Source organism: Sus scrofa, chromosome 18, assembly GCF_000003025.6.
Source record: "Sus scrofa isolate TJ Tabasco breed Duroc chromosome 18, Sscrofa11.1, whole genome shotgun sequence".
NCBI lineage: Eukaryota > Metazoa > Chordata > Mammalia > Artiodactyla > Suidae > Sus > Sus scrofa.
The window spans coordinates 7,937,013-7,953,893 of record NC_010460.4 but is presented as its reverse complement, the minus strand read 5'-3'; the positions used below and the strand labels follow the sequence as shown (position 1 = coordinate 7,953,893).

The following is a 16,881-nucleotide window of genomic DNA, read 5'->3' as shown; positions in this document are numbered from 1 at the left end:
AGTTACAGCCACTGCAGTTTCTTTTTTTAATTGAAAGTTTATTGAACTGTTGTATTGTAAAAGAGGGGCAGGATGGAGCTGAGTTGTCCATGACTTCTTATCTCGGGATCATCTGGGAGCAGCTTCCTGGGTGGAGCAGGCTATGAGGGGCCCTGTATGGAGCCAAGGAAAACCTTTGTCTCTCCTACATCATCCTCAGCCACACCACTTCTACTTTTGTGGGAAGTTAAATTATCTCAAAGATTGTTCAACTATTAAAATTCTGTGACCCCAAGGGTGGCATTAAAACCCTTATTCAGAATCTGGTACAAATATGAGGTTCTTTTAATCTACCACTTTTGCATTGGAAACCCCAGTGAAAAGAAAACTAATTAGAAGCTGCATTGTTTTGTCTTCATGTGGTCATTAGCTGATTGTAGAGAATCTTCAAGAAATCTTATTTCCTTATTTGAGAATGCAGTAAGCATGCTTGCTTTATTTTGCTGATGTTTAAATCTGCATCAAGCAATCAATGGGCATAGATTCCAGCTGCTAGTTTCTAGATTGCTGGCCTCCTTTTACATTTTGTGTCATAGGAGACACATTTGTATAAGAATGCTGTCACTCAGAAGTGCTCCTTGGTGAGGTATTGCCTGGTGAGGACCAGAGCAGAGTGTACAGACTTCTTTGTAAAGGGCAGATACTTAATACTTTAGACTTACTTTGTAGGCTTCTGGTTTCTGTCCTCACTGCCTAATTCTGCCTACAATGGACAAAAGCAGCTATAGACGATATGTAAAAACAGTGTGACTGTGTGATAGCGATATTTTATGTATGGATCAAGCTGTGTGCAATATGATTGGGCCCCAAGGCACAGTTTGGCTGGACTAGGGAAGGTAAATCTGGTTTCCACTTTGGTGAGCTCCCAATCCAATGGTGGAGTCCAGCTCCTTGCTCTTGTATGCACTGTCTCATAGGGGAGGGCCTTGCTGGTTGAAGGAGATGGTGCAGGCATACATAAAGGGAGATGTGATCAGCCAGAACAAAATGAGGCTTTGTAAGTGAATGTGTACATTTCAGGGTCATAGAATGAAACTCAATCAGTAGTGGAGTCCATATAATTGGAAATGTTGAGAACTATGGGGTTATTGAATGCCTGGATATTAAATCTGTCTGAAAGTGATTTTATGTTTGCTTTTGGGATAATCCTCAGATGCTGGTACTCCAGGGCCAAGTACCCCTGATTCGGCTGAGTGTGCCGTGGCAAATGAGTTGGAACGGATAAACTGCATCCCTGACCAGTCACCAACAAAGGTTTGAATTTGGAGCTTGTTTTCATTTAAGATTTTATGCCATTCAATGAAGGGTATGTGTGTGTGTGTTTCTGTTTGTAGCCTCTCAAGTTTGTTGTTTGCATTGCAATTATTGGTGGCTCAGGAAGAGTAATCCTATATTCATACTTATATGACAGTGTGGTTTTGGAAGAAGAAGTACTGGAAAATTCCCTCGGGTTGACAGCTTCAGCAAATAAAAGTACAAGCTGCCCAGTTAAATTTGAATTTCATATAAATAATGAATATGTTTTTAGTATAAGTATGTCCTTTGCAAGACTTGGGACTTACTTATACTAAAAATGTATTTGGCTTATATCTGGCAACACTGCTTGGTTGCTAGTTCTCTCTAACTGTTACTGACTCTGCTTCTTGCTCTATCTCTTTCTCCTCTCAAAATTCCAAAAGGGTATCTTGGATCTACAATCAAAAGTCATTCCCATACATAAAATAGTATTTAAGGACAGTTTCAAGAGCCAAGTTTTATAAGGAAGAGGTAATAAATACCAGATTAAAGATAATGCAGGCATGTGGGCATTTACTTTGGGGCAGCACTTCCTGGTCATTAACTGAATTCCAGCTGACTATTACAATTATAAAGTGTGTTGCCTGGCCCATACTGTATCAGTCATGTTTCATACTGAGCATGAATAAAAGCAAAATGTAGGCATCTGAGTAAAGTACATGGCAGATTTGTATCAGACACAGAAAGGATGCTTGCTGCACCTGATTCTTGGGCATGTGGTACTCTCACACTTACCACTGTAGCCATCCTGTTGTTAGTGGGCCGGAATAATCTATGAAGTTCTTGAGGGTTACTATTGAGGGTTGTCTAAAGATCCCCAAACCAAAAGATCTTGTTTTCTATTTATTTTTTTCTCTCATACGTCCAGAGGCTAGGAGTCCCAAATCAAGGCTTTGGAAGGGTTGGTTCCTTTTCAGGGCTCTGAAGAGCCATCTGTTACATGTCTTTCTTCTAGATTCTAGTGATGGCTGCAGTCCTTGGCCTTTCTTGGCTTGTAGCTTCATCACTCCATTCTCTGCCTCTATCTTCACAGGGCATCCTCTGTGTGTGTGTGTCTGTCTGTGTATGTATCTCTATTCACATTTCCCATTTGTGTAAGGTCATGGATCATATTGGATTAAGGGCCCATCCAGCTCCAGTATGAGCTCATCTTAACTAGTCACATCTGCACCAATCCTATTTCCACGTAAGATCATGTTCTGAGGTTCTCAGGATTGGGGCTTCACCATATCTTTTCTGAGGACACAGTTCAGCCATAACATGGACAAGGTCACAGAATGGGAACTGTGGAAAGTGCAAATTGTTACTGCTTCAGTCTTTGGTATCAACTGAAATAGCATAGATACTGAGACAGAGAGAATTCAGGTAGCAAAGAAAAAACAGATGAGAGATCAACCATAAGAATAGGCTGGGGTAGTAGGGAAGCTGGAAGTTAAGGCAGAGAGCCAGATAAATAGCTTGGAGTAGAGAAAATGCATAGGGACTGTAGTTAGGAGCAGAGTGATCAGACAAAGCTGGGGAGGAAGCCCGGAGGGTGTGTGGAAGGCGAGAGCATAGGTATGGCAAAGAGTCAAGGATCAGGGAATCCCCAGACAGGACAAAGCAGTCCTCTGACCAGCCGTGAGGCCACAGAAGGGCAGCAGCCTGGACAGCATGCCTGCTAACATGGAAGGACTCCCAATTAGACCTGTTCACCTTACTGAGACTTGTGTAGTATTCAGACCTGTTCATCTGGGGCTTACCTTGACTGAAATGAGCACAACTTTCTCTTGAATTGGTGAAGACACATGCCTGCGTGGAGCAGGAAGAAATGAGTCTGAACAGAAAAGGAGAATTCAGACTTTTGAAGATCTTGGATTTCAGGTAAAAGAGATTGGCTTTTTATGTCACCCACCACAGCCAGGAGCAGCCGCTTCATTCTGAACAGTATCACATAATGGGAAACCAAGAAGACAGAGAATAAAAGCCTTAGAAAGAAAGAAAGAAAAAAGAAGATAGGAGAGAGAGAGAGAGAGAGAGAGAGAGAGAGAAAAGCACTTCAGAATGGGGCCAAATGTCACAAAGTTTCGTATTTTAATATTTTTTTATTTTTTATTTTTGTCTTTTTAAGGCTGCACCCGCAGCATATGGAGGTTCCCAGGCTAGGAGTCAAATTGAAGCCACAGCTGCCGGCCTTCGCCACAGCCACAGCAACGTGGGATCTGAGCCACATCTGCGACCTACACCACAGCTCACAGCAATGTCAGATCCTTAACCTACTGAGCAAGGCCAGGGATCGAACCCACAACCTCTTGGTTCCTAGTGGGGTACATTAAACACTGAGCCACGACGGGAACTCCACAAAATTTAGTATTTTAGATGATAGATTGAATAAGTAGAGGAGGTAAGCTAAGTAAATAAATAACTGGACTATAAAACAAAAATTCACGATACAAAAGAAATACTTCGTGGATCCCATGGTGGAAAAGATTATTATTAAGGAAAATGTGACAGTCCGGAATCAATGATAAGTAGGATTTTGAGAGAAGTGGGAGGAATGAAAAGTGAATTCAAGACAGAGAAGATAATGCAAACAAAGCGACAGAAATTGTGGGGCACATACCTGACATATTGAGTGGTCCTATGTGGCCAAGAGGCAGGATGGGTGCCAGGGAGTGTACCCTGTTTAAGACTATAATGTAAATTGGAGCTTGGTGATGGGGACCATTAATGTGCTGTTTTGTCATAGCAACGGTGGTCTGGATACATTGTATGGGATGGTTGGCACACGGTGTTTCCAGAAAGTTGATCCACACCCATTTACTTGCCCCCATAAGCAGTAGTGTTCTAGGAGCTAGTTGCTCAGAGGCCCACGTAGAAGACTAATATAACACATCCTCAGTCTGTTCTCTCTCCCACCCTTCCCCATCTCGTTATTGGCTAGGTGAACTTCAGATGCCATCGCTGCCTCAGTAATGTTCCCTTGGTTTTATTATAAGACCTCTGATTAAACACCCGTGGTATCAAGATCATAGTTCAATAAACAACCTTTGCCTTTTTCTATTTGTTATACGCAACTGAATTAATCTGTGACCTTGGCATTCGTTCACTGGTCTGTTCCTCTTTAGCTCAGCCAGAGAGACGTGCTTTCAGTGGTTTGCTTTTCTTTTTTCATTTTGTTATGTGTTTTACGTATCCTGGGTGCTATATGCTGATCCAAACTATTGTTGAGAGGCTGAATTGATGGATAATAGTGTGTGTGTGTTGGATTTGTCAAAGGGAGGTGTATAGCTAGGCGGAGGAGGAGAGTGGGAAGAGATTCTGAACCTGACACTAGGCTAAGCAGCGTGTTGTCCTGTTGAGGCCATTGCTAGATGATTTTATCATTCCTCTCTCCTTCTCTCCTCCGAGATTACTTATAAAGAACTAATAGTTGAAGTTTCCCTGCAGATGATTCTTTGTTACACATCCCATTGTTTCTTATCCCAATAATGAGAGGGAATCCCGTGTCCAGGACAGGGTACAGTCATCTGTCAAACTACCCTGAGCACTCCAGGGAGACTTTCTTTTGGAGAGGTTGAGAGCCAGGAGTCCCTTTCGTGGATCTTAGCAAGGAACATGGCTGGGTTACCTAACTCTCTCGTCCTGGTCTGTTGTTCTGGGCTGGCAGCTGGTTGCAGGGCCTGTTCGCTTGGCTGTCTCTCAGTAACATCGCCTGAACTTATCACCCTCTCACCAAATCTGCTTTTCTTTCTCAACTACCAGACTTGTTAGCGGTTCTATTAATGCTTCTAGTCTCTGGAGCAGAAAGAGCAGAATTTTTGCTCGACTCCTCCCCTCAAACCTTTTGGCCAGTATTTTACATATTTTAAAACATTTTCCTGAACAGTATTTTCTAGAAAAAGCGCTTCATTTCCATCCTCACTGCCCTAACACCGCTTGGGTTGCTCTTAGGCTGCTAGCGTGTCTTCTGAATCCCATTTCTGCCTCTGCCTTTTCCGTGACAGGCATGATTAAAGCTACTCTCCTGAATGGGCTCCTTTCATTATATGTCTACCAAAGTTGAGTACTTATTGGGTAACGTATTGGACAGTGTTCAGAAACGTTGTTTTGTCATCTAAGACCCTATTTAACGTTCCTTGTGTCTCTGTGGTTTCACTTAGACCGACCACCCCTTCACATTTCAGAGACAGCTCCCTACACTTAGCCCAAACCTGTCCACTCCGAAAGAGCTTATCCCTTTCCACGTCCTTGATGAAACCTTATATCCACAGTTCCAGAATTCAGAGTTGAAAGATTCTCTGGGTGCAGGGAGCAGAAATACTTAGTGTAAATTCCAGATATCCAGCTCAAGAAAGAGATGGTAGATAAGAATTGTAAACGCTTTGATTTTCAGGATTAGAATACACTGTTCCAAATGGGAGAACAGCTTTACGTGCTTAAAATAAACCTGCATGCCCTAAGTAACCATGGCAGAATGGTTAAGCAGAGAACGGTTTACAATTATGTGTTTCCTGTGGATAATAATAACACGAGTCATCATCTTTATGATGATATCGAGAGGTTACCCTATTTCTTATTCAGAAACTTCGTCATGTTTGATAACACACTTGGTAATTAGCTGTTATTTATTTATCGGCTTGTGATGTCTTTTTCCAAATTGCAGTTTCTTATCGATGTGGTTAATGGAATGTGTTTTATGATAGATATCAGCAAGGATATTGCATTTTTCCAAGATCATTATGCGTTTCAACCCTGAAAATTACTCTGTTCACTCAGGATTCGTTAAGAGCCGTCTTGCTGGGAAGAGCAGTGAGTCACGAAGCCCCCAGTATAGATTTCGGTTATGTTTCCTGCCTTGAATTGATAGTATAGCCCCTGGGCAGAAATATGTTGGTGGGGAGCCAGGGTCTTAGCTTTTGGTCCTGGCTTTGCTTCTGAAAAACTCTGAGATTTGATTACTACATCACATTTCTTTGAAAACGGTCAAGTCCTTATCAGCAAAAGGAGACAGTGTGCTTCCGGAGATGTATTCATTAACATATGATGACTGAACAAGTGCCAGGAACTCTGCTAAACACTATGGTTAACAAGATTTAAAAATAGTGGTCTCTGAGGTCCTAGCAGATATTCTGTGAACATTCACTGTAGCATAGTTTGGGGGGCCTAGAAAGTCCGGATCATAAAAATTGCAGAGGTGGCACGTTCCTTTGAGAGTCTTTGCTATCAAACTTCAGTTTGAGATAAAAAGGAAGTGGCCCTGTTAACCTTCCCAACAAGACTCAAAGTGCATATGTCATAATCTGTAATTAAGACACCTTAATGAGTTGAGATTAATTTAAATCATTCGTTCACTTGTTCAAACTTGGACATAAATGAAAATAACTAGATAATGTGTTAATAAGTAGATGGTGATTTGGAAGTATTTTACCAAATATTTTTCACCTTCTGAAAGTGCTGCCTTTATTTGAAACTGGGATACTTCCCTTCTTTCCACTTCTTGCTCTTGTATCAAGACTTTCTACCTTTCGTTCACAACGTCAAGTTCTCTGCCTTACCTGTAACAACAGAGGGCAGAAGAGATATGGAATCTGGATGGTTAAAAATGTACTTATACTTGGATTTGGGATCTAGTTCGTTTGAATGAGTGCATCCAGTGCTTTTAGGATACAGCTGTTCCAGAAGAGCTGGACAGCTGTGAGCCCTGCTGCTTCTTACCTGCTCCACATTCCTTCATGTTGGACTAAAACACCAGCCTCACTATAGTGGCTCAAGTCCCCTGGGTTGGGTTTTTTGTTTTGTTTTGTTTTGTTTTTTGGGTTTTTTGGTTTTGCTTTTTTTAGGGCCACACCCACGGTGTATGGAGGTTCCCAGGCTAGGGGTCGAATCGGAGCTATAGTTGCCAGTCTATACCACAGCCACAGCAATGCTGGATCCTTAACCCACTGAGTGAGGCCAGGGATCGAACCTGCAACCTCATGGTCACCAGTCAGATTTATGTCCACTGTGCCACAATAGGAACTCCAAGGCGCCTGTTTTCTTAAATTCTACTGCTGCAAAGGGAGCTACCCTAAACTTAGCGGCTTAAAACAACAATCATTTTGTAGTATCTCCTGATTTTATGGGTCAGAGATTTGGGCAGGGTTTGGCTGGGTGGTTCTTCTGCTCTGCGTGGTATGGACTGTGGTGACCTTGTGGTGCCCAGTTGGAGGCTGATCCATTCCGGAGGGTCCAAGGTGGCTTCACTCTCATGCCTGGCACCTTGGTGAAGATGGCCCTAAGGCAGACCTCACCTGGGCCCTTCTGCCTTTCCATGTAGTTTCAGAGTCTCTCTCTCCCTGGTCTCTCCAGCAGAATCATCGGACTTCTTACGCAGTAGCTCTGGGTTGCAAGAGATGGAGAGGAAGCTGCCGGACCTTTAAAGAGAACCTGTGTAGCATCACTTTTGTTGCTGTCTGTTATTCTCATCAGTCAGAGGCTAGTCCAGAGTCAATAGACCCCACCTCCTGATGAGGCAGGTGTCAGAGGACATGTAGCTACAGAGAAATGCTAATTTTACTCAGAGTAGGTGTCAGTACCAAATGGATAGAGGGGTACGGGATTAGAGGAGTCAGCACCCAGGATAGGATGGCTGGCAGGGCTGAATGCTCAAGGTCCACTGCGGACCCATTCCTTCCAGTGGCAGGAGAGGGCTGGGTGACGTGACAGTGACAGGCCCTCTGTCCCTGCACCTAGAATCCTTCCTTTTCACCTGTTGGTATTTCCCTCACAACTTTGCCTTCCATCTTTTATAAATGCTATAGTTGCTGAGGTCCTCATTTTTAAAAATTCTTAGATCTGCTGCTTGCTTATGACCTAATGGGGCATACATTTCAAGGCATATGAAATCTCATTAGTAAGTTATTTTCAACTTTGATTTGTACACATTTCTTGCTTGTGTTATTCCAGATTCTAATCTTTATTTTCATTATACATGTTGCAAGTATTCTACTGTTGTGAGGCTGGCTCACCTATTTTATGCTGTCTTGATGAACAGAAGTTTTCATTTTAATGAAGGCAAGCTTATTTATTCCTATAACACATCGTATTTCAAAAGAAAGGAAAAGAAAAACTTACAACTTTAAGAAGAAAATAGAAGATCCGATATAATAATAATTAACTTAGTCTAAATTTATTTTTATAAATTTTCTTGGATTTCCACCTAGACAATATTATCAGGAAATAATGACAATTTGCCTTCATTCTTTTTAGTTTTACAAATTTTCTTAATTTCTTGTCCTATTAGTCTTATAGTATTAGGACCTCCAATATACAATTAATTATAAGAAGTCATAGACATGGGTCAGCTACTTTTTTCTTTCTCTTTTTCTTTTTTTGGCTGCACCTGCAGCATGTAAAAGTCCCCAGGCCAGGGATCAAAACCCATGCCACGGCAGCGACCCAAGCTCCTGCAGTGACAACACTGGATCCTTAACTCTCTGCACCACAAGAAAACGTTCACTTTTTTTCTTACTTTAAAGGGAATGTTCCTAACATTTCACATTTAGTGAGATGCTTATTATAGGCTTTAGGTAGTTACCCACTATTCAGCTAAGAACTCTGCTTTTTATTCCCAGTAAAGAATTATACTTGGCAAACAGTTTTGCTAAGATTTTGTATCATGAATAGCTGATCGATGTAAATGATTGGGTTGTTTACTTCCTTTCATAAATTATTTTGAAAAGTTATACAGTTGATTTTCTCATGTTAAAAAGGTTCCTTGTGTTTCTGGAAGAAACTCTGCTTGGCCATTATTAATTTAATATGTTGCTGATTTCTGTTGTTAATGCTGCATGCTCTTTTCCTTTAGGATTTTGCATTTGTGTTCATGGATAACGCTAGGTGCTAGTTTTCCTTTTTCTCTCATGTCTGATTTTGATATAAAATCTTCCTTTTTGTTTCTTCCCTCTCTCTAAATGTTAAGAAGCACGGGGGGTGGAGGAGAATGCGGAGCTTGACTAGGTCCTAAGCTGTGTCTTCAGCATCTGGCTTCTCACCAGCTCTGAGTACAATCCAGTCCTGTCTGTGCTGGTGCAAGAGCCCATGTGCATCTATTAAGTAAAAAGTAAAATCTCTTTTCTTTTTGCCTATTTTATCTATCAATCCATCATTGAGGGGTTTCTTTACAAATATTCCATTGTGTATGACTATGTTTTCTAATTTTGCCTTGTGATTCTTTAAGTTTTTTCTATACATATTTTGAGTCTTTATTATCAGGTGCACATCAGACGTGAGATGTCATTTCTTCCTGGCGAACTGAACCTTTCATCACCATAGTGACTGTATGTCTCCCTAATAATGAATATTTACTTAAAGTCTATTTGTCAGATATTACTATAGCTGTACTAGCCTTTGGTTAGCATTTTTTCTCACATATCTGTTTTCCTCGCTTTTACTCCTTAGTGCTTTTGTGAGCTTAAATTTTGGGTGTGCCTCCTATAAGCTTCAGCAGAATTTATTTCTGTAAATATAATCTGCTTATCCTTTTCTTTTAAGTTGTTTAAGCCTTGTGATAACTGACATGAAAACAATTTTCCCAAGTGTTTTCCATTTGTTCTGTTTTTTATGTACTCCCCCTACCCACCCCACCCTCAAGTACATGTATTCTTTCCTTTTTTTTTTTTTTGGTTTTTAGGGCCACACCTGCAGCATATGGAAATTCCCAGGCTAGGGTTCTAATCAGAGCTATAGCTGCTGGCCTAAGTCACAGCCACAGCAACGCCAGATCCAAGCTGTGTCTGTGACCTACACCGCAGTTCACAGCAATGCTGGATCCTTAACCCACTGAGAGAGGCCAGGGATCAAACCCGAGTCCCTCTTGCATTCTAGTCGGGTTCGTTAACCAATGAGCCACAAAGGGAACTCCTCCTAATTTTGTTGCATTAAGAATTTTTCCCCTTGGTTTTCTTCTTAATACTGTATTGGAAATTATACACTCTATATTATTTTGGCAGTTTCTCTTAAATTTTAATTCTCAGCTTAAAGGGGCATTTTGTATCTTGGGTCTAATTGTTTTTGTGTGCCGCCAATCCTATTCATGTTGTCATTATTTATAGCTTTTCTCTACAACTATTTTCTTAAGTTTCACATACTCCTTTTTTTTTTTTTTTTTTTTTTTTTTCCTGCACCACAACAGTGACAACACCAAATCCTTAATCTCTAGGCCCCCAGGGAACTTCCACTTGTTCTTTACTCTCTTGTCTATATGCCCCATGCTCTGCTTCTCCCCTATTTCTCCTCGTAACTGCTTAGCTCCACTGCAGGATCCGGGGTTTCCAGAGGACCAACAGGTGGTTCACTTTTTGAGCTGCTTTGACCACTCTGATCTTTGCCCTTTCCAGTTCAATGAAGAAATTATTAAGCCTCGGGGAGCACGCAAAAACCATTCTACTTAACACTCTTCAACACCCTTCTCTTTTCCTGTTATACTGCAGTTTCATCTGAGTGCGTTTTGAAAGGAAAAAAAAAAAAAGGAGTTCCTGGTTAAACCCGTAGTATCCCTGGCTCTGCTCAATGGGTTAAGGATCCAGCGTTGCCGTGAGCTGTGGTATAGGTCACAGACTCAGCTCAGATCTGGTGTTGCTGTGGCTGTGGCATAGGCCAGCAGCTACAGCTCCAATTCGACCCCTAGCCTGGGAACCTCCATATATCGCAGGTGTGGCCCTAAACAGACAAAAGACAAAAAAAAAAAAAAAAAAAAATTTCTCCATCCTTAATCTTGATTGTTAGCATTTGACTAAATCTAATTGTTCATCTATCTAAGCAGTCTTTTTCTTATGTTCATAAAGCACTGCCCTATCCTCTTGAAAACCAGCAGATGCTGAACCCAGACTGTAGGAAGGGGCCAGCAAGAGACCTAACTTGTGGTCCTTGCCTTATCAATAGCTGACTAAGTGACCTTCGGCAGGTCACTTCAGCCCTGTGGACTTTACCTCTGTGGCCTGAGAGTCTTTTATCTGTAAAATAATGTAGCAGGGTGTGCTAGTTATCTATTGCTGTGTAACAAATTATCCCCAAACTTAATGGCTTCACGCAGCAAACATTTTCTCACAGTTTCTATGGTCAGAAATCTGGCTTTGGCATATCCCGGTGCTCTTGGCTCATAATCTTTCAGAAATCTGCGACCAAGACGTCATCTGGGGCTGTGGCTTGATCCTTTCCAAGCCCGTTTACTGTGCTCATTAGCAGAATTCAGCTGCTCAGAGCTTATCAGGCTGAGGGCCTCAGTGCCTTGCTGACTGTTGGCCAGAGACCTCCCTCAGTTCCTCACCATGTGGGTCAGTCCTCAGTCTAACACCTCACTTCTCCCAGAGTCGGGGCTGCAGCAGAGCAAGGGAAGGGAGCAAGCAGGACGGGAGACATACTGTCATCTAATCTTGGAAGCGGCAACCCATTATTTTTGCTATAGTCTTTTATTATTTACACTCAAGCGGAGTGATTTCTTTGTATTTTTTTTTTTTTTTTTGCATTTAACCTGATTGCGTCTTCCAAATCAGTTGATATGAGAAAGAGATTGTATTCATTTTAGTCTCCAGGTAATTCAGTCATTAATTATAGTAAAAGGCAGGCAACCTTTCTTAAATAAAATTTAGAATCTAATTGGGTTTCAAGGAACAATTATTTCCTGCTTTGGGAGGAGTTGAGAGACTATATGTATACATATATATCTACATACTATGAATTTATATACTATATGTATATATCTCACATATACTAAGTACACACATATGTGATATACACATTTAAAAGTCAAAGCAAAATTGCCTCGATTTCAAAACTTCTGAATGAAGTTAATTGCAAAGTGTTTTTTTTTTTTTGTTTTTGCAAAGCAAAAACCAATGTTAATCAAGCTCCATTTGTAATTTTGGGTTACTGGCAGCTACTGGTGATATTGTATTGTTTTATTATAGTTTAGAATATTTAAATAAATTTGTTAGTTTTCTTGTGTCGACAGGTATGAAATGCCCTGCAATCATATGCTATTACCTGATTGATACCAATAACAAGGAAGGATTTTTGCTAGAAAAATTAGTCGTGAATACAAGCACTGCATTGACTGGGATACAGCACAATTTCTCTAAATATCAGGTCCTTTACTTGTAAAATGAGATTCATGATACCACAAGCTCAAATTGTACGTGCTAATTTTTTACACATAAATGGAGTTACTCTGACTCATCTCTTATTTCAGGCCACTTGTGACCAGCGTGGGTGCTGCTGGAAACCTCAGGGAGCCATAAGTGTGCCGTGGTGCTACTATTCTACAAATCATGGCTATCAAGTGGAGGGTGACCTTGTGAACACAAATGCAGGTGAGCCAGACTTGGTCCTGAGGCAGGAGCTCCAGGTCCTCTGGAGGCTGGCTCCAGACACGGTAGCAGTGGGCAGGGTATAGCTTTTACAGCCACCATTGCATGTGACAGAAGGTGGGCACTGCTCTTGAGCAAGGACTAGAATCTATTTTGACATTTAGGGGGAAAAAAATCACTTTCTGTCTTGGGAGTTTGAAGATGTTCAATTCCTGGCTCTACCTTTGTAATCCTGTCCAAAAATCATGACTTCTTGGTTCCCCAAGTTGCTAATGTTTGAAGAGAGGGATCTGAACTCACTAACCTCTGGGACTACTTACATCTCCAATATAATGTAATTTTAATGAAATGGAAACAATTCCAATGTTATCGACATTTCATGAAAATTAGCTAGTCAGTGTCAGTGTTCATGGACCAAACATCTCCCCATCTTTCTCCCACGTTAAAATGCAGACATAGGAGTTCCCCTTGTGGCTCAGTGGTTAACGAATCCGACTAGGAACCATGAGGTTGTGGGTTCAATCCCTGGCCTCGCTCAGCGGGTTAAGGATCCAGCATTGCTGTGAACTGTGGTGTAGGACGAAGACATTGCTCTGATCTGGCATTGCTGTGGCTGTGGCATAGGCTGGCAGCAACAGCTCCAATTGGACCCCTAGCCTGGGAACCTCCATAGGCTTCGGGTGCAGCCCTAAAAGGACAAAAGAAAAAAAATGCGGACATAATAATGCACGTTCTGGGGGATAACAGCAGGTGACTACTCTGCGGAGCCTCTTTTTTTTTTTTTTTTTTTTTTTTTTTTAATGTCTTTTTGTCCTTTTTATGGCTGCTCCCGTGGCATATGGAGGTTCCCAGGCTAGGGGTCGAATCGGAGCTGTAGCCGCCGGCCTACGCCAGAGCCACAGCAACACAGGATCCGAGCCGCGTCTGCGACTTACACCACAGCTCACGGCAACGCCGGATCCTTAACCCACTGAGCAAGGGCAGGGCTGAACCTGCAACCTCATGGTTCCTAGTCGGATTTGTTAACCACTGCGCCACAAGGAGAACTCCCTGGGGAGCCTCTTAGCATAAAGGAAGAGGCCTGCTCCTCCTCCAGGGACTAGTGACCTGATGGGCTTTTCTAAGAAGGTCTGCACTCTCGCCTGCTTGTCACATAACCAGGGAGACGGCATCAATGTGTAGGATTTCCTGTGATGTAATACGGAAATAACTGAGGAGGAAAAATGGATGTAAACATGTCGAGAGGAGTTCTTGCTGTGGCACAGTGGGTTAAGAATCCACTCGGGTTTGGGTCCCTGAGGAGGCGTGGGTTTGATACCCCGCTCAAAGCATGGTGGGTTAAATGATCCAACATTGCCACAGCTGCAGCTTAGGTTGAAACTTCGGCTTGGATTCTACCCCTGACTCAGGAACTTCCATATGCCATGGGTGCGGCCGTAAAACAAAAAACAAGAAACCGCGTTGAGAGCTGAGAGTGTAAAGGGTATATAATGTGAGCTACATGCATGTAAACATTGACTGGGTCACCATGCTGTACAGTAGAAAAAAAAAAATAATGTATTGGGGAAATAGAAAAAATAAAAAATAAAAACTTGCAAAAAAAATAAATAAAGGGTATATGAGTGCCTGACTGGCTGGTAAAATAAGAGTTAGGCCTTGGAGGGATATTTTCATCCAGATTTTGAAGAGAAGCATGGCTTTTGTTTTTTTTTTATGTTTCTTTTATTTATTTTTTTATATTATTTATTTATTTATTTTTTATTTCCCCAATACATTATTTTTTTTTCTACTGTATAGCATGGGGACTTGGAGAATAGACCTGTGGTTGCCAAGGGGGATGGGGAGGGAGTGGGAGGGATGAGGGGCTTGCAGTTAAGAGACGCTGGAGGATTGCCTTCAGAATGGATGAGCCGTGAGATCCAGCCGTGTAGCCCTGGGAACCATGTCAGGTCACTTGTGGTGACGGAGCATGAGAGTGGGAAAAAAAGGATGTATACATGGCTTTTGAATAAGGTAAGGCCAGTACCTAGCTTCAGAACCTGAATCTGGCCCCAGACAGTGTGTGTGTCCGATGAGGTGTATGTCTGCGACTCCTCTTCTTGTGGGAAATAAAGGCTTTTTGCCAGCGCCTTTGACATAAAGCTTACTTGTATGTGGCTATTGTGTGCGAATTTACACAGCCAGCTGTCACACAGCGTTTTCCCCCTTCACCCTAGGATTCACGGCCCAGTTGAAAAGGTTGCCTTCTCCATCCCTGTTTGGAAATGATATCAACAACGTCCTTCTCAGAGCAGAATACCAGACAGCGACTCGTTTCCACTTTAAGGTTGTAGTTGGTTTTTTATGTTTGTTTCTTCATATTTTTTCCATTATCCTTTATTACAGGATATTGAATGTATTTCTCTATGCTAGGCAGTAGGACCTTGTGGTTTATTTGTTTTACACATAATAGTTTGTGTCTGCTCATCCCAAACTCCTCATGGATCCTTCCCCCCCCTTCTCCTTTGGTAACCATACGTTTGTGAGTCGATTTCTGTCTTGAAAATAAGCTCCTTTGTATCCCATTTTAGATTTCACATATAAGTGATATCATAGGGTGTTTATTTAACAAAAAAAATTTTTTTGAGAGGTTCTGCTTTCTAACCTGGTGGCTGCAGTTACCACAAAAGAGAAAACCTTGCTAATGCAGGTATTTTTCTCTACTGGTGTTATTCGTACTTAGCGCCGGTATGTTGAAAGCATCTCCGCGCCTTCCTTCAATGTGATAACTTCCTAAATAGTTATTAGAGTTCACTGGTGAGCTTTAATTTTCATTTATTTTCCCTTGACGTCATGTGGAATGCGGTAGCGAGGGCAAAAAATTATCACAGCTTGGAAAATTCTAGAGCTAGTTCATATCAGCAGACTTACTGTGTATATTTCTACCCAAAGACTAACTTATGCCCAAGTGTTAAACATCTGAATTTGGTGACATAATTGTACGTCTGTCTCAGACATGGTATCGTTTGGCACCTAAGTTTGGTACCTTGAGCAGAGATGCCGGGAGGCACTGGTGCTTGTAGGCCTGTTTCTGTTTTAGAACAACAGAGAAGTTTTCATCTTGGCTTTCGTTCCTTCACATTCCTGGACAGTTAACTGACCAAAATCAGGACAGATATGAAGTGCCTCATGAACACGTCCAGCCCTTCCAAGGAAATGCTGCTTCTCCCTTGACCTATGAAGTCATGGTCTCCAAACAGCCCTTTAGCATCAAAGTGATCAGAACAAGCAACAGTCGTGTTCTGTAAGTTCTGGAAACCTCTCTGGGGATCAGAGTATGAAGGTTATGGGGGAGGGAGGTTTGCAAACCGAAAAAAGGGGGCGTTGCTACAATATTCCTGAAGCTTGAGAGCCCACTGTTGGTGACCAGACTCTCCACCCCTAAATGTGTACCTTTTCCTGCCTTCCTTTCTCTTTCTTTTCTCCTCTCCCTCCCCCTCCTCCTTCCCCTCCTCCTTTCCTTCCTCCCCTTCCTCTCCCCCTCTCCCCTCTTCCTCCTCCTCGCTGTGTGCTTTTTGTCTTTCTTCCTGTGGTTGGATCATTTTTCCTCTCTCTTTTCCCCTCCATCCAACACCCATCCCCCAGTAACTCTCTATGGAACATCCACTGTAATGTAGGAATTCTGATCGTGCAGTGGCTTGTCCAGGGGACAAACCTAAGAAATGTGCTGAATGGTAACCGCCCTAGAGAAATGCTGATCTTTTGATGTCCATGGCAAAATGTCCCAGAGGACAGCTGAGGACTGCTTAGGAAATTGGCTTAAATCTCAAAGACTCAATATTTAAGCCAATTTCCTAAGCGGTCGTGTTCTTTCCTTTCCACTTGCCCACCTGTCCCTGCGTTTCCCACTCGTGTGTGTCTAGGTTTGACTCCAGCATCGGGCCCCTTCTGTTTGCTGATCAGTTCCTGCAGCTGTCCATCCGCCTGCCCAGCGCTAACGTGTATGGGCTGGGCGAGCATGTGCACCAGCAGTACCGGCATGACATGAACTGGAAGACCTGGCCCATATTTGCCAGGGACACAGTCCCCAATGGGGTAAGCTTTCCAGATGGGCCCCTCTCCACTGAACATCATAGCCTCTTAGCAGTACAGTAAAATGGTTAAGAATAAGATTCTAGGGTAAGGCTGTGTGGGTCTGAATTCTGACACTGCTACTCAGCAGTTGTGGGGTTCTGGGCTG

The 16,881-nt window shown here is 42.3% G+C and overlaps 1 protein-coding gene across 3 annotated transcripts in view; it reads left to right on the top strand.

Annotated features, from left to right (window-relative positions):
• The window catches only part of MGAM (maltase-glucoamylase), a 125,609-nt gene that overhangs the window by 43,244 nt on the left and 65,484 nt on the right, over positions 1-16,881 (top strand). For all 3 annotated transcript variants that reach the window (XM_021079097.1, XM_021079098.1, XM_021079096.1), the window contains exons 3-7: positions 1,193-1,293; positions 12,545-12,665; positions 14,879-14,988; positions 15,794-15,945; positions 16,565-16,736. In XM_021079097.1, the coding sequence (XP_020934756.1) occupies positions 1,193-1,293; positions 12,545-12,665; positions 14,879-14,988; positions 15,794-15,945; positions 16,565-16,736 (656 nt within the window). The remainder of the gene's footprint in view (positions 1-1,192; positions 1,294-12,544; positions 12,666-14,878; positions 14,989-15,793; positions 15,946-16,564; positions 16,737-16,881) is intronic.